Source organism: Elgaria multicarinata, chromosome 1 (genome assembly GCF_023053635.1).
Source record: "Elgaria multicarinata webbii isolate HBS135686 ecotype San Diego chromosome 1, rElgMul1.1.pri, whole genome shotgun sequence".
Taxonomy (NCBI): Eukaryota; Metazoa; Chordata; class Lepidosauria; order Squamata; family Anguidae; genus Elgaria; species Elgaria multicarinata.
The window spans coordinates 75,984,146-76,011,434 of record NC_086171.1 but is presented as its reverse complement, the minus strand read 5'-3'; the positions used below and the strand labels follow the sequence as shown (position 1 = coordinate 76,011,434).

General features: G+C 43.7%; 1 protein-coding gene across 1 annotated transcript in view; it reads left to right on the top strand.

Annotated features, from left to right (window-relative positions):
* LOC134401522 (uridine phosphorylase 1-like) overlaps positions 1-26,256 on the top strand; it is a 60,038-nt gene extending 33,782 nt beyond the window's left edge. The window contains exons 2-7 of the mRNA XM_063130563.1: positions 4,405-4,522; positions 8,995-9,153; positions 11,754-11,868; positions 11,972-12,181; positions 15,082-15,228; positions 24,399-26,256. Of these exons, the coding sequence (XP_062986633.1) occupies positions 4,405-4,522; positions 8,995-9,153; positions 11,754-11,868; positions 11,972-12,181; positions 15,082-15,228; positions 24,399-24,538 (889 nt within the window). The 3' untranslated portion in view covers positions 24,539-26,256. The remainder of the gene's footprint in view (positions 1-4,404; positions 4,523-8,994; positions 9,154-11,753; positions 11,869-11,971; positions 12,182-15,081; positions 15,229-24,398) is intronic.
* The last annotated feature ends 1,033 nt before the right edge of the window (positions 26,257-27,289 follow it).

Here is a 27,289-nt window from a genome sequence, read left to right as displayed (position 1 = left end):
TTCCAGGAAACATACGTTCTTAAAAATGAATTGGCATTTTTGGGTGTGTGTGTGTGTGTGAGAGAGAGAAAGTAGCTCACCTTGCCTAGGGTGCAAAATAGTCTGGCACCGGCCCTGCCCCCTCAAATGGCAGACATGGCTAAAGCTTGGCACATGGAAGTTCTGCCTGTAAAAGGCTCAGGAGCCCCGACAGAAAACGAAGTGGCAACCATGGCCTGCTCTCTCCCAAGCCTCGACAGGCGGGGATGACTAACGCGGCCGGCTACCGGGAAGAACCGAACGAGGAAGGCGATCGGACTCGGCAATATGCATTGCTTAAGCGACGGCGCGTCGTCGGAGCAAGAACAACAGGAAACGCGGAGCCGGGGCAGGCACGGCACAAAGGGAGCCAGCAGTCCCCGTAAGTCCTCAGCGGCCGCAGGGTCACCCTCGGTCTGTCCGGCGGCTCCGAAGACGACGCGCCTGCTCCTCTGCTGCTGCTCGCTCGCTCCGACGGCCTCCCTCTCGCCACCTGCTCTTGACCGTCTTCAGGTAAGGAGGCCGGAGGGAGACCTTGGGCGCCCTGGTTGCGGGCGGGGCTTGTTGTGCCTCGTCCGGCCGGGCCTCTCCGTCTGCAGCCCGGAGGCGGCAGCGGCTCGAGCCTGGGCTGGGGGTCTGCGTTCCTCTCCTCCTGCTCCCGCCCCAGCCCCGGTCCACTGGGTCCAGAGCGGCCGGAGCTGAAGTGGAGCGGGGAGGACGGGAGCGCGCCCAGAACCGGCTCGCTGCGCGCCTCCCTTCGGTGATGGCAGCCTTCCCCAACCGGGCGCCCTCCTGGGGGATGCTGGGAGTTGTGGTCCAGTACCTCAGGAGGGCGCCCGCTTGGTTGGGGGACGCTGCGTGAGGGCATCGCCCCTCACGGATTCCTGCTTGGTCGACAGCCAAAAGGCGGCGCTGAGGCGTTTGTTTCGCGATCGCCGCCGGCCGGCGTTGTAAAATGAATCCAGCCAGAGGCGGCTTCCGGTGGAGGCTGGTGGCTCCGACGTCAGTGGGGTAGTGAATCCACTTTGGGTTTCAGTCAGAACCAGTCAGAACTATAAAGGAGCTATCAGCGCCTTGGACGGCTTCTTTAGCTGTCTAACTGGTTCTGAAACCCAGCGCAGATTCACAGCCTCACTGGCATCGGAGCCACCAGCCTCCACTGACCGCCGCCAGCAATGAGGGAGCTTTTCCTGACTGGACTGTTTCAGATGCAACACTTTGAAAGCAGTTTGAAAATGGAATGTGTCATGGGCCCAAACAGTTGTCAATGCACTTCATAGCCATTCTAAAGCAGTAGTGTAGATCCTGCCTGGGAAGGAGACCATCCTCCCTCCCTGCGCCAGCCACAATAAGTCTCGCATGTAGAAAACTAGGATAGCATGGAGTAGGGCCCAGCCTGGCCTTCTGCCTGACATGCTCCTCTGCTTGGGTGTGCCAGAGGTTCGCACCACACCTCCAGGCCCCTGTGTGACAGCACTCAAAAGTGCAATGCCTCACCTGCAGCCTGGGGTGCCCCAAGTGGGGAACTGCTTTGAGGCTTGATTCTGTTGCATTGTTTTATGAGGCTTTCAGGAATTTTATTTCTCTATTTCTTTCATGGTTGAGAAAATTAAAAAATGCACACCATAACTGTGCATGGTTTCCTCAGAAGTAAATCAAGCGGCATACGATAATACTTGATCCTGTATGTTTTAAATTTTGTAATGCTGCCTGGAGGCCCAGCATTGGGCAAAAAGTGGGATATAATAATAATAATTGTTTACATGGTTTACAATGCAGCCTGATGTCAAGCATGTGTCTAGTCCTGCTCCTTCATCACTTATTTTGCACAGTGCTTACCATGTGATGCAGCTGTCCCAATGTGTTCTTCCTTAGGTCCTATCTAGAAACAATGGCTTCTGGTGATGCCTTGGAGAAGATGGTGGACAAGCAGCCTTCGGAGTAAGAACTGAATCCTTTACTATTTATCGGGGCTAGGGAGAAGTACAGAATGCCTCAAAAATGGGGAGCAAATGTATTCCCAACCTCTTTTATATGGCTATAGCAGAAGTAATATTCCAACAGATGGGATGTGAGGCATAAACCTTGGCTCATCATTGTGTCCATTCCAATTTCCACTGCAGTCCTTATCTGACTTTTAAAAATTATTTTTATTGTAAATTTAAACAGAACAAAACAAAACCATGAAAGGGAAAAAAGAAAAATGTAACTACCTGATTGAACGTATCCATTTCAATTGATGCACATGAATGTATATACTCTCTCTCACACACACACACATGAAAAAAGCAAAAAAGAAAAGCAATTATACATAAACTTGAACAAAGGAGGCCAAATATCCATATATGTATCCATTTGTGAGTATGCTACAGACTATCCATTCAAATGCTGAAAGCATTGTTAAGTCCTCAATCCATTCCATAGGAGGTGAGCATTTATCCTTCCAGTGTTGTCTTTTTGCTGCCAAAAGAGCATGGAGAATCCATTTATGCTGACCATGCATTAATTTCCAGGAAGCAGGTAGATAATTTAAGAGAACATGCACATCAGTAACTCCTAAAGAGTGTTCTAATAAGAAGTTTATCTGTAACTATTGAGCATTGCCAAAACATATGATTAAGAGAAGCATTAGCGGTATTACTCCTCCAGAAATCTTATAGGATCCATCCTTGATACTCGTAAGCCTCTGAAGTCAGAGGCTTATGATGATCCAGTGCAGACTGGGAGGCACAGCAGGATGATTATTTATTTATTTATTTAAAATATTTATATCCCACCCTATATCACTAAGATCTCAGGGTGGCATATAGATAAAAACATACAGTATAAAACAATAAATATACACAGTTAAAAACAAATTAAACCATGATCCAATTTAAAACAATATATAATTTAAAAGTAATATATAAAGTTAAAACAATGTGCCAGTGAGTTTAACCATCAAAGGCTTTGTTTAAAAGCCATGTTTTTACTTGGTGTCAAAATGAAATCAATGTTGGCGTCAATCGGGCCTCCAAGGGGAGGGCATTCCACAGTCGGGGTGCCACCACAGAGAAAGCCCTCTCCCTTGTCCCATCATAACATATATGTTGCATTGATGGGATGTGGAGAAGGGCTCCTCCAACAGATCTAAGGTCTCGGGCAGGCATATATAAGGAAAGACGCTCTCTCAAGTATCAAGGTCCCAAGCCGTTTAGGGCCTTAAACGCCATTACCAGCACCTTGAATTCCGACCGGAAGCGTATAGGCAGCCAGTGCAGTTCCTTTAAGACCGGTGTTTTGTGGGCTCTATAAGATGTACCTGCCAGCAGTCTAGCTGCTGCATTTTGCACTAGCGGCAACTTCCGCGTCGTCTTCAAGGGCAGCCCCACGTAGAGTGCATTGCAGTAGTCTATTCGGGAAGTTACCAGTGCATGCACTACTGTGGCTAGGTTGTCCCTGTCCAGGAAAGGCTATAGCTGGCAGATCAGCTGAAGCTGACCCCAAATACTCCGTGCCACAGAGTCCACCTGGGCCTCCAGTGACAATGATGGATCTAGGAGTACTCCCAAGCTACGTACCTGCTCCTTCAGAGGGAGCACCACCTCATCCAGAACAGGTTGCTTACCCAATTCCCGGACTCGGGAACCACCAATCCACAGAGCTTCCATCTTATCAGGATTCAACTTCAGTTTATTGGCCCTCATCCAGCCCATTACAGCCTCCAGGCACTGGTCCAGCTCCTTCACAGCCCCAGCTGACTCTGACGACAAGGAGAAGTAGAGCTGAGTACTGCATACCTCTGGTGCACCTACTGCTTTGCAATTTAGCTAGATGGGCTTTTTTGCCCAAATAGCTGAGGCATGGGGGAGTGGGAGGGAAGGAGGCTGGGGAAGCCTGGGGATACAGCCTAAGCCATCCTCTTCCCTCACCACATGCCAGCACGCCCCCTTTCATTTCCCTCCAAGGTAGCCCATGTCAATCACTTTCTTAATAATTACCAAGAGTTGTGCTCATAGAATTTCATAGAATTCTGTAAAACGGAGCTGGAAGAGCAACTTTGCACACATGGAGCTTAGAAACTGTTCAGAATTTGAATGGATTTAGAGGATTGTGCTCATTTACATCTGCCAGCCTTGCCCCTGTTCCTTTTCTGCATTTGAAGTGCACTGGTATTGAAGTGCACTGACAACTGTTGGGGCCCATGGACACATACCATATACCTCTTTCATACCACTATAAAGCAGTAGTGTGCCTCCTGCCTTTTATGTACCACTTTCATACCACTTTCATAGTGGAATATCCTGCTTGGTGTAGATGAGCCCCAGGTGTCATACTAGTTGCCTTGTTTAAAGATATCTACTTCAGTGCTATGAATTAATACCAATCAATTTTCGTCTTTAACAGAAAAACTTCCATTCACGTCCCCAACCCACACCTTGAGAAGATGAAAGAAGACGTCCTGTATCATTTTGCCCTTGGGACTGGTACCCATGATCTTCCTGCCTTATTTGGAGATGTAAAGGTAAGAAAAGGCTTTATACTGTGGCAATAGAACAACAGTTTCCCCTGCTTATCGTACCACTGCACAACTGAGTCCTATTTTTATTTATTCGTTACACAGGTTTCTATACTGCTTTCTAGTAAACTATCAAAGCAGTTAATATCATAATCTTTTATTATCTTTTATCTTTTTTTTATTATTTTTTTTATTATCTTTTATTATCTAGTTTGTGCCAGTTCCAGCCTCTTTCCATTCCACCTTCACATTGCTTCTCCTCCTTTGAGGTACATGTGGTGAGGCTCTTCGCTCCACTGCGACTGCGGGTTGCAGTTCTGTACCGCCCCCCAGGCTCGTCCTCAAAATTTATCTCTGATTTTGATTCGTGGCTGTCCTTTTTCCTCTCTGACAACTGTCCTACTCTTATCCTGGGTGATTTCAACATTCATGTGGATGACCCTCAAGACGCTGCAGCTCTACGATTTCACTCATTATCTTCCTCTTATGATCTTAAGCTTTGGTCTGATGCACCCACACATTCCCTTGGACACTGTCTGGATCTTGTTCTCACTCGGAATTGCTCTGTGTTGGACTTTTCTACTGCTCACTTTCCGCTGTCAGATCATCACCTAGTTTCTTTCAATATTACTCATAATCCTCCTCCTTCACGTCCCGCTTCTCGCTCTTGTCGTGACTTGCAATCTATCAATTATGAGGCTTTTTCCCAGTCTCTAGCCTCCTCCCTTCCTTCTGTCTGTTCGGCTGTCTCCTTGGACTCAGCTGTCTCCTTCTTTAATTCCTCCTTATCTTCAACTCTTGATAATCTTGCTCCATCTACAACTCGGATAGCTCGCCCTTCTCAACCCCAACCGTGGCTCACCTCTTCCCTCCGCTACCTTCGCTCTTGTTCCCGGGCAGCTGAACGCCTTTGGCATAAGACCAGGGACCGGGCAGACTTTGTCCATTACAAATTTGTACTCTCCTCTTTCTCTTCTGCCATCTCACTGGCCAAACAGCAGTACTACTCAACGCTGATCCAATCAAATGCTAGGCATCCTCAGCGGCTCTTTGCGTCCTTCAATTCTCTTCTGAAGCCTAATCCGCCATCTCTCCCCGCCTCTCTGTCTGCTAATAACTTTGCCTCTTTTTGCAATGCTAAAATCCAAACTATCCGCTCTTATCTGGCCAGCTCTGCTCCTCTTCCAGTTCCTGTTCCTCATCTGTCAGCTCCTCCTGCAAATTTCTCTGCGTTTTCTTCGGTCTCTGCGGATGAACTGTCTACAATACTGCGCTCTTCGAAGCCTTCCACTTGTTCTCGTGATCCGATTCCTTCTCGCGTCTTTATTAATCTTATTCCTGCTATCCTCCCTTCCTTGCTACATATTATTAATCTTTCTCTGTCCTCTGGTTCATTTCCTTCTGCTTTTAAACATGCTACAGTCTCTCCCATTCTCAAGAAACCTACTCTTGATAGGCTATCTCTATCTAACTACCGACCTGTCTCTTTGTTGCCATTTGTTTCAAAGATCCTGGAGCGTGCGGTCTACTCTCGCTGTCTTGACTTTCTTTCTAGTAACTCTGCTTTGGATCCATTTCAATCTGGATTCCGTCCTCTGCATTCCACCGAAACAGCCCTTACTAAGATCACCAATGATCTCCTTACTGCCAAGTCTAAAGGCCATTATTCCGTTCTTATTCTCCTTGATCTAACTGCAGCCTTTGACACGGTTGATCATGATCTCCTCTTAGATTCCCTTCATGACCTTGGATTTTGTGGCTCTGTCTATAACTGGTTTGCCTCCTATCTAGCGGGTCGCTCTTTCAGCGTGTTGGCTAATGGCAGCTCGTCTTCCTCCTTTCCCCTTTCAGTAGGGGTTCCGCAAGGCTCGGTGCTTGGCCCGTTGTTGTTTTCCTTATACATGTTGCCCTTGGGCAAGCTTATTCAATCTCATGGCCTCCAATATCATCTGTACGCCGATGATACACAACTATATCTGTCATCTCCGGAACTTTCTCCTGATGTTCACGATCGTATCTCGGCATGTCTTTCAGATATCTCAGCTTGGCTGCTTCATCGTCGCTTGAAGCTTAACATGGCAAAGACTGAATTGCTTGTTTTTCCTCCTAAACCTTCTCCTCATCTCTCATTCTCTCTTACTGTCAATGATGTTACGCTTACTCCGGTCAAGGAAGCTCGTAGCCTTGGCTTTATCTTCGACTCCTTGCTCTCCTTTATTCCTCATATTGAGGCAGTAGCTAAATCTTGTCGATTTTTCCTGTATAATATTGCCAGGATTCGATCATTTTTGTCTGTCTCTTCTGCCAAGACGCTTGTTCATGCACTGGTTATTTCACGGTTGGACTACTGCAACCTTCTTCTCTCTGGCCTTCCTTCTTCTCACATCAGTCCGTTGGTTTCTGTTCACCACTCTGCCGCAAAGATCATCTTCTTGGCTCGCCGCTCCGACCATGTTACTCCGCTTCTGAAATCTCTTCATTGGCTTCCAATTCACTTCAGAATCCAATATAAACTTCTCCTGTTAACCTTCAAAGCTTTTCACGGTCTAGCTCCTTCCTATCTCTCCTCTCTCATCTCACACTATTGCCCCGCTCGTGCTCTTCGCTCCTCTGATGCCATGTTTCTCGCCTGCCCAAGGGCCTCTACTTCCCTTGCTCGGCTTCGTCCATTTTCGTCTGCTGCCCCTTACGCCTGGAACGCTCTTCCAGAACATTTGAGAACTACAAGTTCAACCACAGCTTTTAAAGCTCAACTAAAAACTTTTCTTTTTCCTAAAGCTTTTAAAACTTGATGTTGTGCAGACTTCTACTGTTACTTTCTACTGTTAGTTTTTCCCTACCCTGTGCCTGCTTACCCTACCCTGTACCTGTTTGCATTCTCTTCCCCTCCTTATTGTTTTACTATGATTTTATTAGATTGTAAGCCTATGCGGCAGGGTCTTGCTATTTACTGTTTTACTCTGTACAGCACCATGTACATTGATGGTGCTATATAAATAAATAATAATAATAATAATCGTGGTGATCGTCATATAACCATGAAAATATAACCATAAAAATAATCACTGGTCAGCAATAAAACATATAACTATGCTAGCTGAGTCACACCTCAGGAAAAGTCTGCACGAAGAGGTGGGTTATCTTGCATGTGCCACTCAACCAGGCATGGGCAGACCTCAGGCTTACATCCACCCTACCCCGAAGTCTGAAGTCCACCAACTGGAGCAGGGTGCAAAATAGTGGCGGGGCGGAGCGGGGAGAGGCAGGCAGGCAAGCAGGCAGAGAAAGACTCAAAACGGTGCTCAAAGAATGGAGCCAATTACCTACAGTACTTCATGGGCTGGGATAACCTGCTTATACAAGTTCAAAGCTACATCTGAGTTACTACAGATCAGAGATTGTAACAGCCTAATTTTAGGGGTGGGGAGAAAGGCTTTTATTGTGGCTACTGTTAATTGGGAACTAGAACTTCCTGCTGATCTGCTTAAAAATCATCCAGCAATCTGCTAGTAGTTCCAGATTAACCTCCTGCCCTATCGTAGGCATTCAACGGAAATGACATTTGGGCAGGATCTACACTATGGCTTTAAAATGGTTTATAACAGTAGTGACAACTGTTGGGGCCCAGGACACACTCCATAAACACTTTTCAAAACATTTTCAAAGTGTCATATCTTGCTTGGTGTAGATCTGCTGGTTTACTAACTAGTGCATGACTGATTATTTTTTTTACTTTGTACTTGTAAATGTGATAAAGAGAATATAATTTTGATAAACCTTGTAATTAAACTGACTTTACTTGGTGACAGTATAAAGAAAGAGCATTTAGGCATTCTGGAACTCTTCATACTGAGCTACAGCTGTTTAAAGCTTGAAAGGCTACCCACTTTGGCTCCAGAAAGTAGTTCATACTCTGTTTCTGTGATGTACATTAGACAATACTGCAGTATTTAGTAACCTTTCTGTTCCTTGTCATATGAATCTGCTTTACCATTGGCTTTCTTAATCCAGGACTGATGGCTTTGACTGGCAGCAGTTTTCCAAGGTCTCTGTTTTGCCGAGTCCTGCTACTTGACGGAGATCCTTGTTTAAAGATGGAAGTGGGAAAGAAAACTTTGGTGGCAGGTGCAGCAACCCATAGGGAGCTAGCTGCAGGAATGGTCTTTATGGCCCACAAGTGACCCATGGGCCGCAGGTTGCTCACCCCTGCTCTAAGTGGAGATATAGGAATTGAACCTGGGACCTTTGATTTGTGAAACATGTGATGTACAAGAGAACATATAGCCACCCCCTATCTAGTCATTTATAGAGATTTCAGAAAACAATGTTCTGTGGTGGAAATAAATATGTTTAGAAATCTTTTTGGCTAAGTTCATTAAAAACAACAACACCTTTTCTGTATCTATCCCTAGCTTAGTGTTAATGCTCTAGAAGGGTATGTAATATTCTAAACCCCCCCCCTCTCTAATGTTGCCTAGTTTGTATGCGTTGGAGGAAGCCCTTCCCGGATGAAAGCTTTTATTACCTACATTGCTGAAGAACTTGAAATTGGCAGCCCTGGTAGTGACTATCCCAATATCTGTGCAGGAACAGATCGCTATGCAATGTATAAAGCAGGCCCTGTGCTCTCAGTCAGCGTAAGTGCCTTAAATATTTGTGTGTATGTGGTGCATGTATTAATGTAAAATGTTTGTAAAGAAAATGTCTTTGAAAAGGGAAAATAGATTTACTTTTTATTTGAGGTCTAGTAATTACAACTGAATTGTCCATTTTAAAAACATGCCTTAAGGAACATGATTTTTCTGATTAGATTAGGGGTTGTATATATAGGGAGGTCAAGATCTGCACAATTAATTTTGTGCTCAGTTAGGCAAAACAGCATGTTGGAATAGCGATGAGGGGGATCACACCAAAAATTGGTGAAAGCTAAAAGTTAATATGTCCTTAGAGTTTTAAAGCAGTTAGCAGGCACAATAACAAGGGGGTCACTCAGGGTGCTAGAGCTAATTAACAGCTCTGAATCCACCAGGGAGCCTAGGATGCAAACTGGGGTCACAAAGGGGGGAATGACGAATAAGTTAATTTTAAGTCTGCGCTTCCTGTGTATAAAAAGACTAGCATGTTCACTGTGTTTTATAGTAGTAGTGGTTTTATCTCGTTGTTGTTTTGCTGTGCTGTTTTGTACTTCTGGCTTGTTTTGCTCGGCTGTTTTGTACTGGCTGCTTAACCAGAGTACTGTTTTTGACAGTAAAGTTTGCCAAGCCCTTTTTGGATTCATTTTTTGGATTCACTTTGCTTTATTCAGACACTTCTGCTAAAACAGCACAAAACTACAGATATAGGATAGAGTTAAAACAGCACAACTAAAAATAAATAATATTTTCACATGGTGCTAAAAAGCATAAACTTTGACACTATGCAAAGCTCTCTGGGGAGAATTCCAAAACGGGGGCACCAAAACGAAGAAGACCAATTTCTGATCACCACCCACCTCATCTCTGATAGCAGTTGGACCCAGAGAAGCATCTCCGAGGAAGATCTTAATATACATATAGGCTTGTGTTTTAAGCTACTTCAAAGAAGTTACAGCTTTTTTAGCATACACAATTACAAAGTGTAATCATCATTATCACATGTTTATTGTGCAAGCCAAAGGATGTGACAAAAGGAATACCATTTCAAGAAATACATATAGCTGAGGAATAAGAAGTAAAAAGAAGAATACATATAGTATTCTTATAGTATTCTTATAGTACAATATGGACCCCAGGCCCAGGGTCCTTCAACATACCAATAAAATTTGCTCTAATTTTCTTTGCTGTTCGTGCAAACATTGGTACTCTATAGGTAATACAGGCAGCATGTGAATATTCAATGCTCAACTGTAGCTTGTCATGTTGTATAAATCCAGGTGGTGGGGATTGTGCAAGGGTTAAACAACCCTTGCATAACCCAACAAGAGACGATGGCCTTAGCTAAACCTAAGGTTTATCCCGGGATTGTCCCGGGGTTGTCCCTGCCTGCTCCCAGGATATCCTGTGTGTCATTTACATGAACAGGGATGATCCCAGGATAAACTTTAGGTCTAGCTAAGGCCTATGTGTTGTGTGAGGGTTGTTTAACCTTCCCACAACTTTTACCACCTGGGTATTCATGACACAACAAGCCACGGTCTCACACATGCACTGACATGCACTGCATGCAAACTGGCCCACTGTTTCTACATCTGAAGCAAATTCATGGACTCCTAACATCCCATTTATAAATTTAACTCTGATGTCACTAAACAGGAAATTTCAGAAGGCAGTGCGCAAAGTCCTCAATCTGATGTGGACGTATGGGACACACTCATCACTCCCAGGACACCTTTTTATAGTGTTCTATTACCTTACCTGAAGGCATCACATAGAAACGCAACTCAGTAAATGCATGCCTTTGCATTGGGAGAATCAGATTATCCAAATGCTTAGCTTTATTATGGACCCTTTTAAGTTGAGGGAGTTGTTTTATGATATTTCAGGTTTGAGCTGTCTTAACGTCATGGAGAGCATCCCAAACAAATACCCCTTGGTTGATGTTCCTCTTGTTCACCTGGTTCATATCATTTCTCCCTACCCACTCCATTACTAAGAGCTTTCAGGGAGTTAACTGATTGTACCCATATTTCCATTGGCTGTAGAGTAGAGTATGCATGCCATCCTTACTAGTCACTGGGCTGGAAGGGCCAAGATCCTTTTATGAAATTTCATCAGGCAACAATAGATCCTTGCAATAATAGAAGGAATTACAAAGTGTAGATAAGGGCTGCTGTTGTTGTTGTTATTATTCAGTATGCAGTGCTGCCCAGTGGGACCGATCAATAGTGCAACAGGAGCTAGCGGTTCTTAAGGTAACTAGAAATGAGTGAAAATGTTCATTTCTGGAATGTAGCAGGTCAGCAAAGCTTGCAGAAAGGAGCTTTGCTGTTGTAATCTGGAAATGAGTGTTTTGTTGCTGCTGTTGTCAAACAAATGGAAATCAGAAACCCTTGCAGATCTACTGCAAATCACCCCCTGAACTACTACTAGATTGAAATCTGGATCAGAGGTGGGCAGAAAGTATTTATTTATTTATTTATTTATTACATTTTTATACCGCCCAATAGCCGAAGCTCTCTGGGCGGTTCACAAAAAGTAGAACCTAATGTGCAATAATTGACATGTTATTGATATTCATGGCTGTCCTTTTTTTATTTCAGCATGGAATGGGGATCCCGTCAATTGCCATCATGTTACATGAACTCATCAAGCTGCTCTATCATTCCAAATGTGCCAATGTAACCATTGTTCGTATTGGTACATCTGGTGGGATAGGTATGCCTCCAGTTTTAATTTCATGGAAGTAAAAATATTTCATAGTTATTGGCTTGTGATGTCTAGTATAATTCTGAAACCAATCCATATTTTTGAAATGTAGGTTTGGAACCAGGGTCTGTGGTGATCACCAAGCAATCTGTAGATGCCGCCTTCAAACCTCAATTCGAACAGGTTATTTTGGGGAAGTCTGTATTCCGTAACACAGACTTAGATGAACAACTGGCCGAAGACTTGATGGAGTGTTCCAAAGAAATAGATGAGTTCAGTACAGTCATTGGGAACACTATGTGCACTCTGGACTTCTATGAAGGTAAGTCTAGTGCAGTGCAATCTGAACAACAAAGCAAACAAACAAGCAGACAAGCAAAACATTTGAATTGGCGTAAAGTGAGGTAGAAAATGAGAATTTTCTTAGGGTTAAATAAACAGAGAACCAATAGAATTGGAATATTTGGAAAATTACAGAGAGATGAATAGGGTGGACTCCTTCCCCACCCAAGATTGAACCTAGTTAACACAAACAACAGATCGAGAGGTGTAGCTCTTCCTTTACTGAAACATTTCTGAGCATAGGTGGGGTGACTCTTCATTTAGTTGAATACTTCCCATGAAAAATAATCACTGCACATATAAAACTAGCATATTGAGAAAGAGAGTGTGTTTAATTTTCTATTTCTGAGAATTTTTTTTTAGATGTGGAGGAGCATTAATTGAACTTCTTTAAACGAGTGATTTATAGCAAGCTGGTGATTGGCTACTCATGGAAGTTTGTGTGCTCATTACACAATGTTGTCAGCATCTAGGGCCCCTCCCATGCTTTCCCCTGGAAACTGTGGGTTTAAAAAGCCTGGAGATAATGTGGGAATATCCGGGAAATTTCCCAGTGTGTAATCTCAGCATTGTGCTTTAATTACGCCACCAGATGGCACTGTCTCAGTAAAGTGAATTGAACGCATGAAGCAAGCTGAGTAAAGGCCCGAACATATCCAAGAAAGAAAACGGTTGCAAAAAGCCATGGTAAGGCAGTGGATTTTTTTTAAAATGTAGAGAAGCCCAATGATGTAATTTTCTCCGACTGCATTCTCAAGTGATACAGTCCAAAAGCAGGTTTACCCCATGACTTGTTGTTTGAGTGCACCAGGCTTGGCCTCAGACTATGGTGATCCATCTCTAATTAAATTAAACAGATAGGTACTTTTCAAACTTAATTTCTAGGACAAATGCCTTGATACCATGTAACACACAAGCCATGCATGTGGATTCAAGAAATGCAATGCCCCAGTGTTTTGCATGCTCTGAAGTAATATGCTGAATTAAGGTCAATTTCTGTGGTGGGTTGTTTTTTTAAAAAAATAGTTGCAGAAACCTGGAGATTCAAACCCCGAGTACTCAAGCAAGTGAGCTCTCCATGGCTACGTGATTGGGAACGCTACATCTGCAGCAGGCTAACGTTATTTTTTTTGAGATAGCTGGTGGTGGTATTGGATCAGGCTATGAAGGACTGGATCATATTGTTCAGCCAGTGAGCCCAGCACTTAATCCACAGAGCACAGCTGTATTTACAGAGACTTCCTCACTTCCATTCTGCTCCCAAAGATGAGTGGTGTTATCATCCACTCTCTGACAGTACTGACTGGGGCAGAAGGGCAGTGAAGTTGTGCTTAGATTAAGAGGTGTGTGTGTGTGTGTCTTTGTGTCTTTGTGTGTTGTAAAGCTCCATCACACTGGGAGTTAACACGCTCCCCACCTTTGCTTCTCCGCCAGTGTTTTCATTCCTCAGTTACTTCCTCTTTTCAAAACAGGAAGTACACAACGAGCATGAGGGCCTTTTCAGTGGTGCCCCCCCCCCCGCAATTATGGAAGGATCTCCCCGATGAGGCTCACCTGGTGCCAACATTATTATCTTTTCGGCGCCAGGTCAAGACTTTTCTCTTCTCCCAGGCACTTAACAGCATTGAACAACGCTAAGTTTGTTTGTTTTTAATGGACCCCAGAACTGTTGTTTTTAAATGGATACTGTTGTTTTTATACTGTTGTTTTTATGTTTTTGATGGTTTTAAATTTTGTATACTTTTTAATGTTCACTGTTTTTAACTTTTGTAAACCGCCCAGAGAGCTCCAGCATATGGCGGCACATCTTAATTACCCACATGTTTAATTTTTTAAGGGTTTTTATTTATTTATTTATTTATTTAAGGATTTTTATGCCGCCATTCAGCCAAAAAAGGCTCTCACGGCAGCTTACAAAAGTATTTCTTGACAGTCCCTGCCCACAGGCTTACAATCTAAAAGACATGACACAAAAGGAAAGGGGATTGGGAGGGAGGAGGAGGAGGAGGAGGGGGAAAAGGAAAGCAAATTCAGGCACTACAATCTTAGTTTTTAATGCTTTAGGTGTGTATGTTCTGTGTTTTAGTATTTTAAATTTTGTATACTCGTTTTTATCTTAATTTTAGAATTTCTGTAAACTGCCCAGAGAGCCCTGGCTATTGGGGTGGTATATAAGTATAATAAATAATAAACAGCGTGAGGAGGATTTCCCTCTTGGCAGAAGCCTTGTGTATGAGTCCCATGGGAGATTCCTTATACTGAGTCAGACCATTGGTCTATCTAGCCCTGTATTGCTGGCACTGATTGGCAGCAGCGCTCCCAAATTTCAGGCAGGGCTTTTTCTAGCCCTACCTAGAAATGCCAGGGATTTAATGGGGAACTTTCTACATGCAAAGCATGTGCTCTACTGCTGAGCTACAACCCTTCCCAAGTTGTGACTGATATGTGAATTTATAGGCAGAAAGAGAGCTTTTGAGAACAGCCAAAGGTGTTGTGTTATTGCTTAGGTTTTATTGAACCCAAAAATACTGAATGTGACAGAAATCACTGGAATTAAAAAGAAAAAGAAAACACATGTTCACAACTCTTAACAGTGCTCCTTTCCAAATCTAAGCTTCCTATCATCAGTCCTGCCAAGGAACATATGCTATAAGATCCCCACCACCATCACCTATTGATCAGTTCCTAAACAGCACTTTCCTCTGGACTGAATGTCCCTTCCTCTGGACTGAATGTCCCTGCTAGCATGGTTCTAACAGTAACTCCAAATGTAAAGCATTAAGGGAAGTTTAGCTGATCAAGCAATTCAGCTCATTCTCTGGAGTCTTCTTGCAGGGATTTCATTCAGTGCATAAAAATCTGCATTTCATGCATTTGCAGGCCAAGCTCGCCTTGATGGTGCAATCTGCTCATACACCGAAGAAGAGAAACAGCAATATTTAAAAGCTGCTTTCAAGGCTGGAGTCAGAAATATTGAGATGGAATCTTCTGTTTTTGCGGCCATGTGCAATCTTAGTGGCATCAAAGGTAATTGCATGTGTGCAGTCTCACGTATACACACATATATGAAAGATAGAAGGACTAACAGCAGAGTATTTTAAAAATCTATATTTTAAGTTAAACGTTTCAACTTCCAGCCTTGTCAGTAGCTGCGTATTTTTAAAAATACTCTGTTAGTCTTTCTTACACAGTTTAAGACTGACTGCATCCATAGTGGATCCAGAGCCTCCTTGCTGCTTTGCTATTGTACTGTTTTATTCATTCTCTCTCTCTCTCTCTCTCTCTCTCTCTCTCTGGCTGCCTTCTCTTATCATTATATTATGATTTGGTCCTTTTTAGCTTTGAGCAGTGAGTGTGGGATACTTGACAGCCTCAGTTATCCCAAATATGATATCAGTAGAAGTTCAATATCTGCCAGCTATGCAGAATTTGCAGCAATGAGCCATGGCATGATTTGATAGAAATGTTTTCTGGCTGGAGGATTAAAAACACTCAACCTGACCCAAGGTGCAGAGCAACCCAAAGGGGAGCCCCTAAGGATCCTGTATTCCTCAAGAATAGAAGATCTAAAATAAGCCATAACTTCAAAAGACTTTGGCCTAATTTACACCAAGCACGATATTTCACTATATAATATATAATGGTATATAAAAGGCAGGAGCCACACCAAACAGAACTATGAAAGCGGTATGTGTCAATGGGCCCCAGCAGTTGTCAATGCACTTCAATACCGTTATAAAGCAGTAGTGTGGCTCCTGCCTCTTATATACCGCTTTCATACCACTTTCATAGCGCAATATCCTGCTTGATGTAGATTAGGCCCTGGTTCTTCTTCGTGGTCTCTATGCATCACACATATGGGCTTTGCGCCTGCGCAGAGACCGAACCAGAACCTACTATAGCTGAGTGGAACGTTTTTGGCGGGAACCCCTCCCCCACGCTACCGCGCATGTCCATGGGGTTCCCGCCCTTACCTCAGTTCTTCGTCGTCCGCTATTGTGCACAGACTTGTAAAACCGAACCTCTAGCATTTTTCTCAACAAATCTTCTTCTAACTTCTTCAATCCTTCGTTCTTCGATCTTTTCTTAGATTCTTCTCTCTTCATCTCTCTCTCTCTCTATATATATATATATAAATTCTTCTTAGAATAGTTTTTTCTCTTCAAGCGACTTCAGTCGCGGGGGCCCGCATGGCAGTAAAGGCCCCGTTTCGTAAGTGTGTGAAGTGTGGAGCCAAGCTCCCCCCTACGGACGGACACTCCTTGTGTGTCCTTTGTTTGGGCGAAGGTCATATTGTTGAGACCTGCCATCATTGTATGTCGTTCACGAAACAAACTAGGAAGAACAGAGCTGATCGACTTCGCTCCATATTGTGGGAGAAAGCTCTCAGAGCTACAGAGACACCTAACATGGATAAAACGGCATCGAGTAAGTCCGTTACTGACCGCAGCACTGAAGTGTGCGTGCAAGCCAGAGCAACTGATAGGGCTCAGATACCCCTAACGCCTGGCCGGTCTTTGGCGACTTCTATGGCCAAGAAAATTTCTAAAAAGGCCAGAACGCCCAAATCTTCTTCAGAAATGGAGAGGAAGAAGAAGAAGAAAAGGAGCAAGGACGTGGAAAGGCCCTCTCTCGAATCTTCCCGTCCGTCTAAGTTGCCGCACAGTCATTCTAGCCCTTCTTCGCTACCGAAGACGGCTTTGATACCGAGACCTCGCTTGACGCCGACGTCTCAGTCGGTACCGATAGATACGGTACCGACACGCCCGCCTAGCCTATCGGAAGGCGAAATACGGGACTCAGTTTCTGCAGCCTCATTCAGGGAGCCGGCAATACCCCTAGAAATTCGGGAAATCATTCCCGGGCCACAACCCTCACCAACGCAAAGGACACGGGAATGGGACAGAGTCTCTCAATACTCTGAGCCCCAAAGTAGACACGATTATTATGAGTGGGACCGTTACCGACCACATAGTTACTATGGTTACCAGTATCCACCTGAGGAGTATTTTGCTCTGCCTCCGCCGACATCGAGAGTGTGTCAATTGCCGCCTCCTTCGCCTGTACCTCGCCCACCAGCCCATCCAGCCCAAAGCCTTGCTTCGATACCAGCTGCAGCCACAACTACAGTACCGACGCAACAAGAGGAACTGGATCCTGCACACCAGTTACACGTAGTCACTCTTTCCTCACCTGAGGATAATTACCCCTCAGACTCTGAATCCGGAATATCACCTACGCCGTCAGTACCGTCACCGGATGATATCCTCCATACACAGGACCCCTCGTCACCATCCGACGATATGGTTAGATTTTCTGACCACATGCTAAGAATGGCTCAGGCATTAGGGCTAGATATTCAACAAGCTGTCGAACCACTGGATGATCCCATATATGATGTTTTCCAAAACAAAACTAATTAATCGATTGCCATACCTCTTCCTCCTGCCTTAAAACAAACGGCACAACTTTCGTGGAAGACGCCAGCTGTCACCCAACCGACATCAAGAAGGTTGGAAACCCTGTATCGCATACAGGAGGGGGATGCAGGATTTTTGACCCAACATCCAAAGCCCAACTCTATTGTTGTCGAGTCGGCTCAGGGCCAGTCACAAAAGGCCCATTCAGCCCCCGTTGACAAAGAGGGCAGAAAATTGGACTTAACAGGCAGAAAAATTTATTTCTCAGCCTCTCTCGGCATTCGAGCATCAACGTACCAAGCAACTATGGCTCGGTATCAACTCTTCCTCCGGGAGAAAGTGGGATCGTTGTGTGATTACCTCCCAGAGGATAAGAGGGAGTTGGCTCGAGTGTTTCAGGCTGAAGCTTCGGCCATAGCGAAGCAACAGCTGTCTACTGCTAGGCATCAAGTTGATTGCCACTCAAAAAGCATGATGGGGGCCATATCTTTGAGAAGGCATGCCTGGCTTAGGTCGGCTAATCTGACTTATGAGACCAAGTCTAGAGTAGAAAATATGCCCTTCGATGGCGAAGGTTTATTTAATGCTAAAACCGACGAGACGCTGGATTCCATTTATAAAGCACGTACAACTGCTAAAAAGATGGGGTTTACTGCTCCTCCAGTGCAATACAAACCAAGAAGATGGACGAGGCCACCTATGCAGCAGCAACAGCAACAGCGGCCTCAGTACCAACTTCAACCTCGACAGCAGCAACATCAGCTCCAGAGGAAGAGACCTTATCAAAACCGCTTCCCACAGGACAAACGTCAACCCGACTTTAGCAAGAAGCAGCGGGTTTGACTTTTTTATCCCGGATCCACCTCCCTTTGCGAACCGCCTAGCACCATATTACCATCAATGGGAGTCAATAACATCGGACTCCTGGGTGCTCACTATCATCAACTCAGGGTATGCCATCGAGCTCGATGTCCTTCCTCCTTCTTCGGGGGTGAAAGTAACGGCGCCATCCCCTCCTCTGCTTCTCGAGGTACAGACCCTGCTATCGAAGGGAGCTATCTCTCCCGTACCCGCAGAGGAACTCAACCAGGGGGTTTTCTCCCGCTACTTCACGGTCCCGAAGAAGGATGGAGGTCTTCGACCCATCATGGACTTAAGGCAATTAAACAAATACATCACCCCGAAGAAGTTCCGTACGACAACGGTTACTTCTATTCTGCAGCTCCTACACAGAGGAGTTTGGTTCGCTGTGGTGGATCTGAAGGATGCGTACTTCCACATCTGCATCAGGAAGTCGCATCAAACTTACCTTCGATTCTCAATTGGTGCGTCCCAGTTCCAGTTCACCGTTCTTCCCTTTGGGCTTGCCACGGCACCGAGAGTCTTCACGAAGGTGATGGCGGTGGTGTGCGCCCACCTAAGACAAAAAGGAATTTATATATACCCTTATTTGGACGATTGGCTTCTGGTAGCGGACAACAGCAACACGCTCCAGAAAGACATTTCAACCACCCTCAACCTGTTGGACTCGTTAGGTCTATGGGTCAACGAGGGGAAATCCATCTTGACTCCACATCAGAAGCTGGACTTCATAGGGGTGACCCTATCGTCTCAAGAAGGGAGGGCATACCTGCCTTTGACCAGAGCGAGCACTCTTCAAGATCTAGCCATTGCTACCGAAAGCCGTCGAAAGGTCTCAGCGTGGACAATCCAAAGGCTATTAGGTTTGATGGCAGCAACTACGGCAGTCATCAAGTTCGCAAGACTCGGGATGAGGATCTTGCAGGCCTGGTTTCTAAGAACATTCGACCTTCGACACGATGCTCGACGAACTTACCTGTCGATCCCGAAGCAAGTAAGGGCATCCCTGAAATGGTGGTTTTCGATGGCGACGCTCCTAGAAGGAGTTCCCTTCCAGCAAGAAACTACTTCGGTAACGATCACGACGGATGCATCATTGATCGGATGGGGAGCACACTGCGACTCCCTCACTGCTCAGGGCCGCTGGCCTCCTTCTCAAAGGGAATATCACATCAACCACTTAGAACTTTTAGCGGTGGAGAATGCAATAAAGACCTTCGGACAGATCATCGAAGGCCGAAACGTTCTGATCACGATGGACAACACCACCGTAGTGGCATACATCAACAGACAGGGTGGAACAAGGTCACACCTCTGAATCGATCGGCACTCAGAATTTGGAACTGGTGCATAAAGAGAAATACTTACCTGACAGCGATCCATGTAGCGGGCAAGGAGAACATCATTGCGGACGCCCTCAGCAGGTCTTTCCATGTCGACCTCGAATGGGAGCTCGATACCGAAGTCAGGAACGATCTTTTTCGGTACTGGGGCCGCCCTGCTGTCGATGTCTTCGCTACCGAAGAAAACGCAGCTTGTCCCAGGTTCTGCAGCAGAGCAGGAAGAGGAAAGCACTCCTTAGGAAATGCTTTTACCAGAACTTGGAAAGGAAATCTTCTTTACATCTTTCCACCGTTCCCATTATTGACGAAAGTATTAGCCAAGATCCAGACGGACGGGTCGGACTGCATCCTCATCACACCGTGGTGGCCTCAACAGACGTGGTTCTCCCACGCCCTTCGACTGTCGAAGGGGAATTACATCAGGCTCTCGTCCATACCGACGCTACTGTCTCGACACCAGGGCAGGGTTCGACACGCAGATCTGTCGACCCTCAAGATGACAGTGTGGAGGATAACATCCGCTCTTCCTCTCGTATCAACAATTTAACTGTAGACCATATATTGTTGGCCTCACTAAAGCCTTCAACAAGAAAGTCTTACATGACTAAATGGCAAAGATTCCAGAAGTTTGCCTTAGAGAATAACCAATCATCGGAATCTTGTCCTCTATCACTGATCCTTCAATACCTATTGGCACTTTATCAGCAGGGACTCAAACTCACCTCAATCAGAGTCCACTTAGCTGCTATTACTGCCTACCACCGCGGCATGGATGGTTTTTCACCCTTTACACATCCAACAGCCAGAAAATCCCTACAGGGACTTAAGAATACGATACCGACAGTAAAGTCTATCGTCCCACCATGGAGCCTGTCAGTTGTGTTACAAGCGCTGACAAGGAAACCCTTCGAGTCCATGGCCTCAACAGACCTTAGACTTCTTACATTCAAGACTGTCTTCTTAGTGGCCATTACATCGGCTAGACGTGCAAGTGAGCTTAGAGCTCTCAGGATAGATGCTCCTTACACTATCTTTCACAAGGACAAGGTTGTGCTACGCACAGACCCTACCTTCCTGCCTAAGGTAGTGTCAACCTTTCATCTATCTCAGCACATCACTTTGCCAGCTTTTTTCCCAAATCCTGCAACACCTGTTGAGTCTTCATTGCATACGCTTGATGTAAGGAGAGCTCTTGCCTTTTACAAGGCTAGGACAGAGAATTTTAGAAAAACAAATCAATTGTTTGTTTGCTATGGAGAGCCTTTTAAGGGACACTCTGTATCTTGCCAGAGATTATCACGCTGGATTGTAGAGACAATTGAACTTGCCTACTCTATCTCTAAGCTAGACCTTTTAAAGCCTCTGACAGCTCATTCTACTCGAGCCGTCGCAACATCTGTTGCCTTCAGCAGAGGTGTTCCCCTGACAGAAGTCTGTAGAGCTGCGATGTGGACCACTCCATCCACGTTTATTAAGCACTACAGTTTGGACACCCGTGCGAGACAAGACTGCTCGTTTGGAAGGACAGTGCTCTCGGAGATCCTCAGATGATGCACCAACCCACCTCCAAAGGTATGTCAGCTTGCTACTCGCCCATATGTGTGATGCATAGAGACCACGAAGAAGAAATGCAGGTTGCTTACCTGTAACTGTAGTTCTTCGAGTGGTCATCTATGCATTCACACAACCCACCCACCATCCCCACTTGGTGGTGTGAGACTTACAAAAGACACAATTATATGTGGAATGTACTTTATTTTATTTTACACTCATGTTTATGGGGGCACAATGTCGGACTCCTGTAAACTGAGGTAAGGGCGGGAACCCCATGGACATGCGCGGTAGTGTGGGGGAGGGGTTCCCGCCAAAAACGTTCCACTCAGCTATAGTAGGTTCCAGTCTGGTCTCTGCGCAGGCGCAAAGCCCATATGTGTGAATGCATAGATGACCACTCGAAGAACTACAGTTACAGGTAAGCAACCTGCATTTCTGTGTGAAGAGGTGGGTAGTGACTGTCATGGAATTGAATAATTTGCAGAGTGCGTAGCATACACGATAGCTGGAAGCACTAAGTTTCTGACTTGAGAGGCTTACTGAGGAAAAAATCAATACTCACAGGATTTTGTCAGTAAGAATAACTTAACTGAAACAAACTTTCCTTTACATATGGTCATCGATATATACAGCACACGTCACCAACAACATGACAGCATGACAACCTGACAACATGACAACAAGATGCCTTTAAACAGGGACATCTTAAATACTTTCCCCCTTTGGTTCAATTAACCAATTGTCTCTACTCCAGGTCTTGCACGTAGGCCAAACTGCCAGGCTCTGGTTTGAACACCTGCTGCAGTCCAGAGACAAATCTGCCAAGCACTTTAACTCTATAAAGTCCTTTCTTTCCTCTGTGGAGAAAATTCACCCCAACACCCCTTCAATTTTTTACTACAGAGAAAAATACATTTCATTACATTCACCTGTAACAATGCTTTTACATGTTTACAATAATCCCGACATTGTAATTAAAACTCTGTGTTTCAAACTTCCCAAGGGCTTTGTGAATATGTCAGCTTCATTCCTGCTTGATTCACAATACTCTAGATGAATTACACCTCTGCTTAGATGTTCCTTCACATTGCAATACTTAATTGCTATATGCTTAGATCTGGACTTTAGAATACCTGAAATAGCTAGGGCAATACAAGACTGTGAATCTGCCTTTAAACTAACTGGCAGAGACACCTTGACCTGTAAATCTGTTAACAATTGTGTGAACCATGTTATTTCTCCACACAGGTCAAACATAGCCCCAAACTCTGCTTCACAGGTAGAAGTCACCACAAAACTCTGCTTTCTGGACTTCCAAAAAATAGTGGAATCACCAAATTTTATTACCATTCCACTAATGGATTTCCTATCTTTTATACAACTTCCCCAATCCGCGTCAGAGTAACAGTGTAACACAGTACTGTCTGTGGCAGACAGACATAACCTGAGGTTTTGTGTTGCTTTCAAGTACCTCAGCACCCTCTTTGCTCCTTGCCAGGCAGCAATTGTTGGACTGGACACCTGTTGACTTAAGATATTTACAGAATAGGTAATATCAGGACGTGACCACTGACTGAGATACAGAAGACTGCCAATTAGCGATTGGTAGAGCTCTGGAGAATCAAACTTTTCTTCACCCAAGCACTGTTGGAAACCTGGTGCCATGGGGCTTTGAACTCCTTTGCATTCTGTCATCCTGTAATCTTCCAGCAAGTTTAAAACTTTCTGCTTCTGGCTTATTAGGTAATTTCCATTGGAAATCTTTTCTACCTCTACACCTAGGTAATGCCTAACTTCCCTCAGAGACTTTAGCTTACATTTTTTCTGTAATTGGGCTGAGAATTTTTGAATGTGGTCTTGGGAACTCCCCGCTACCAGCAAATCATCAACAAACACCAGCACAAGCATGTACTCCTCTCCTTGCCCCTTTACATACAGACATGGATCAGCCGTGCTGAGGCTGAAAAACATTTCTTGTTCCAAAGCTTTGTTTAGACAATCATTCCAGGATTTTGCTGATTGTTTAAGGCCGTACACGGCTTTATGCAATAACCAAACTTTACCACTTTGTTTCTCAAAATCTTGTGGCGGCTGCATATAATTAATCTCTTGCAGATTTGCGTGTAGATAAGCAGCATCAAAATCAAAGTGGTTTAAGCATAAATTTTTCTGTGCTGCCAATTTTAGAACAATTCTAAAGCTTTCTGCTTTACAAGTAGGAGAAAAACCTGGTCGTAATTTTCCCCTTTCCGCTGAGAAAAACCTCTCGCAACTAATCTAGCCTTGTAAACAGTTCCCCCTGTTACTAAAGCTTTCTTCTTATACACCCATCGAGATGATACCGCTCTTTGCCCTTCAGGCAAATCTGTTACTTCAAAAACTTTATGTGTTTTAAAACACCCCATTTCTGTTTCCATTGCCTGAAACCATTTTTCTTTCTCTGGCCCAGACAATTTCAAAACATCCTCATAACATTCAGGCTCAGACTTCAGGTAACAAACCTTGAACTCGTCTGAATACCTTAAAGGCAGAATCCCTTTGTTCTCTCTCTGAGAACGTTGTGGAAATAGCAGCAGACGGAGATGAAACACTTTTCTCAGAGGTATCCGATTTCAGAGAAGTTAAACTTAACCCCCGAGTTGCTCTTTCTGACTGGCTATTCACAACTTCTTGTGAAACAAAATATCAGGATTGCTATGAATCCGAGAGGAATTCAGCATAATCAACTACAGGAATCACACTACATGGATAGAAGATCTTCCTCTTTCTTCTGTCATTTGAAGGTAGAGGGTAAGCAACCTATATGAAATGATTTTTAAAGATTTAATGCCATCGTGAATTAGCTATATCTATCGCTAAAACATCCTGCCCTTTTTTCTGTATCTCCATTGCTGGTTTTATCCCTTTCATCCTTGTAAACATAAGATAGTGTTAATTTTTGTTAACCCGTGTTCATAGTTATCTCTTTTTCTGTGTGTGTGGGTGGGTGTCTTTATTGTTTTGTTTTATAATTCACAAGGTGCTGTGGTATGTGTAACACTCTTGAACCGACTTGAAGGCGACCAGATCACCACACCTCATGATGTACTGAATGAGTACCAGAAGAGACCACAGAAGTTGGTGGGGCACTTAATTAAGAAGCATCTTGTGAAAAAATGACATTCTTCTTCTTCTTCTTTTTAAGCTTTGTACTATGTATAGAAAACTCAACCCTCATATTTGAATTCATGATGAAAATGTACTTTATAATTGCTTGCTCCATATAAAACATCACTATGCTTGGGCTGCACTCATATGCACACTTACTTGGGAATAAGAAATTAAATGTATATCAGTGAACACATATAACATTGCACTATTCATTCTTAAGTGAAGCACACTGTAATATCGAGGCACAATAGAAATCATTTTAAATGAGCTTGCTAACATTATTTTCCACTCAGTATGCATTATAAAATCAGTGTACATTATAAAGGGAATATAGTGATATATAAAATTCATGCCAAAGCATCAGTATAAAGAAATTAGCTATGAGTGTTTGCATAGAGGAAGTCCATTCCAGTCATAACTTCCCTTGGTCAAACTGAAGTTATCAATAGTTAAGACAGTAACCTGATGGACGTGTACCTGGGAATGAGCCCCACTGAGCAGTGCACAGTGGGATATTTCTGAATAAACTTGAATAGGAATGTGTTAGAAGTCTTTTTTTTTTCATTTTCATTCACCAGGACTTGGAAAACAAGAAATGCAGGACATTTTCGTATTGGCATTGTACCTAAGATGTAACTAGGGAACAGATAGTCAAAGAAATGCTCAATTTTATTCCATTCTAGACAACTGGGAACTAGATTTTGGGAGAATCAAGGCTTATTCTGTGTGTCCTGACAACTATGAAGGGTGTAATAATAATAATAAAAAATTATTTCTTACCTGCCTCTGTCTTTGGATCAAGGGGAACAACATTAGTACAAGAATCCACATATCTTAAAAATTCTTGATTTTACATTGATCTGGGTAGGCCTGCTGGAAAAGGCTAGTCTTCAAAGCTAATTAATTGTGTGCTTAAGTCTAGGACTATGTGAACTTTGTAGAGGTAATGTATCAAAATTCTGTACCAAGAAAAGTTGAGTTCTGCAATCTACATATATTATATAAATTAAACGAATTTAAATATTTTTGCTTCATCTATTCATTTTCTGCTAGTCACATAGAAAGGGAGGCATAGGTCAGAATATGTGCTTTACGTGCAGAAGGCCCCAAGTTCAGTCCAGGCATCTCCATTGAAAAAGACTTCAGAAGTAGGATTGAGAATGTTCTTTCTCTGGAGGGAGGCCCTGCTGGGCATAGCAGACAGTACTGGGTTAGGAGTATAAGGCAGGTTCATCATATGTTTAAGAAGATGCTATGAAAGTTATTTAACCACCCTATTTACTGTATAAAACAATCCTGTAATTACCTATTACAAGATAATTCTCTCTCACTTTGCTTTTCTGAGTAAATACATCAACAAAGTAATAAAGCAAGTTCTATTTGATTGCAGTTGAAGTTGACTCTTGTCTTCCATTTGTGGGCCAGAAGGACAAACATTAGCACTTTATTGTGTGACCAAATGTAAGCCAATGCTGCTTGTTTATATGCAAATTAAGCTTTATTAAAAACTTTCTTCCCAGAGTGGTTCACTTGGCACCATCTTAACTTCATTTATTTATTTTACACCAGGTGAAACCTTTTCTCTTTCTTCATTTTCTCAGGTTTTTTAGTGCTGTGTCCATTTTATGCTGGTTTGTAACTGCCTGCTGTAATTTATTGGTTGGATTTTATTGTTATATTTTATATTGTATGTTGCTCTGACAACCATAGTTAATGCATGATTTAAATGAATGAAAGTTTTAAATAAAATAAAATAAAATAAAAAGTTACTCATGCAGGCTGTCCAATTATTATTATTATTGCACAGTGGCTCAATATATATATATAGAACATAAGAATTAATTGATCAAACTCAGCATTCTGTCACTACCACTCACAATACAGATGACCTAGGATGATCCCAATCAGTCTAAGGAGCTTAGCACCACCTCTCACGATAATGAATTCCATACATTAATTGTGCATTATAGAAAAGGCTTTCTTTGGTCTTTTTTGAAGCTACCATCAGTCTATTTCACTATAACTAGATCACCTCCAGTTATAGGATTCTGGAAGAGAACAATTTCTATGTTATTATGATGTCAGAACCAAACGGCCTATCAGACCTACCATTACACAAGGTGGAGTAAATGACATCAAGCCAGCCTTTGTTTTAGAGGATGCAGGTTGAAGAAGTAGCTTCAGTCAGCAATTGAGCTCTTAGCTAAGCAGGTAAAATATTGAGCGTCATCAGACAAGAATTTTATCGCATGCTTCCTACTGCCCACTTACGGATGTTTGTGTGTCCTTTAGATGCCGTTCGCCTCCCACCCACCTCCCGCTCCTTTATGCCTGTTTTCTATTAAAAATGTACTCCTAATCTGACATTTTTTTTTAAAAAATGGAATGTGCTGCTGTTTCCTGCTGTGTGCAGGAAAAGCAGCGCTATAAAACCGCCCCCTGAATGGGCCATGTGGCCTTTGTTTACTTCCACTTCTCCGGGAGAAAGAGGAAGTATTGTGGGACCAAAGTGGGGGCAGAGAAGCAACAGTAGGGAACAACGATCCCCCCACCCAGTCTGATGATGCTCATTATTTCATCAGGCACTGTAGAAAAACATCTGCCTAAGGAATACCATCTTTTTCTAAGCCTTTTTGCTAGCTTTATGTTTAAATGCCATGTAAACACTGATTCTTTAGTGAAAAGCCATGACAACAAAACTGGTATCAAAGTGCTACTAGTTTGTAGTGTAGATATGTGCTTAGAAGTCAGCAAATCAGT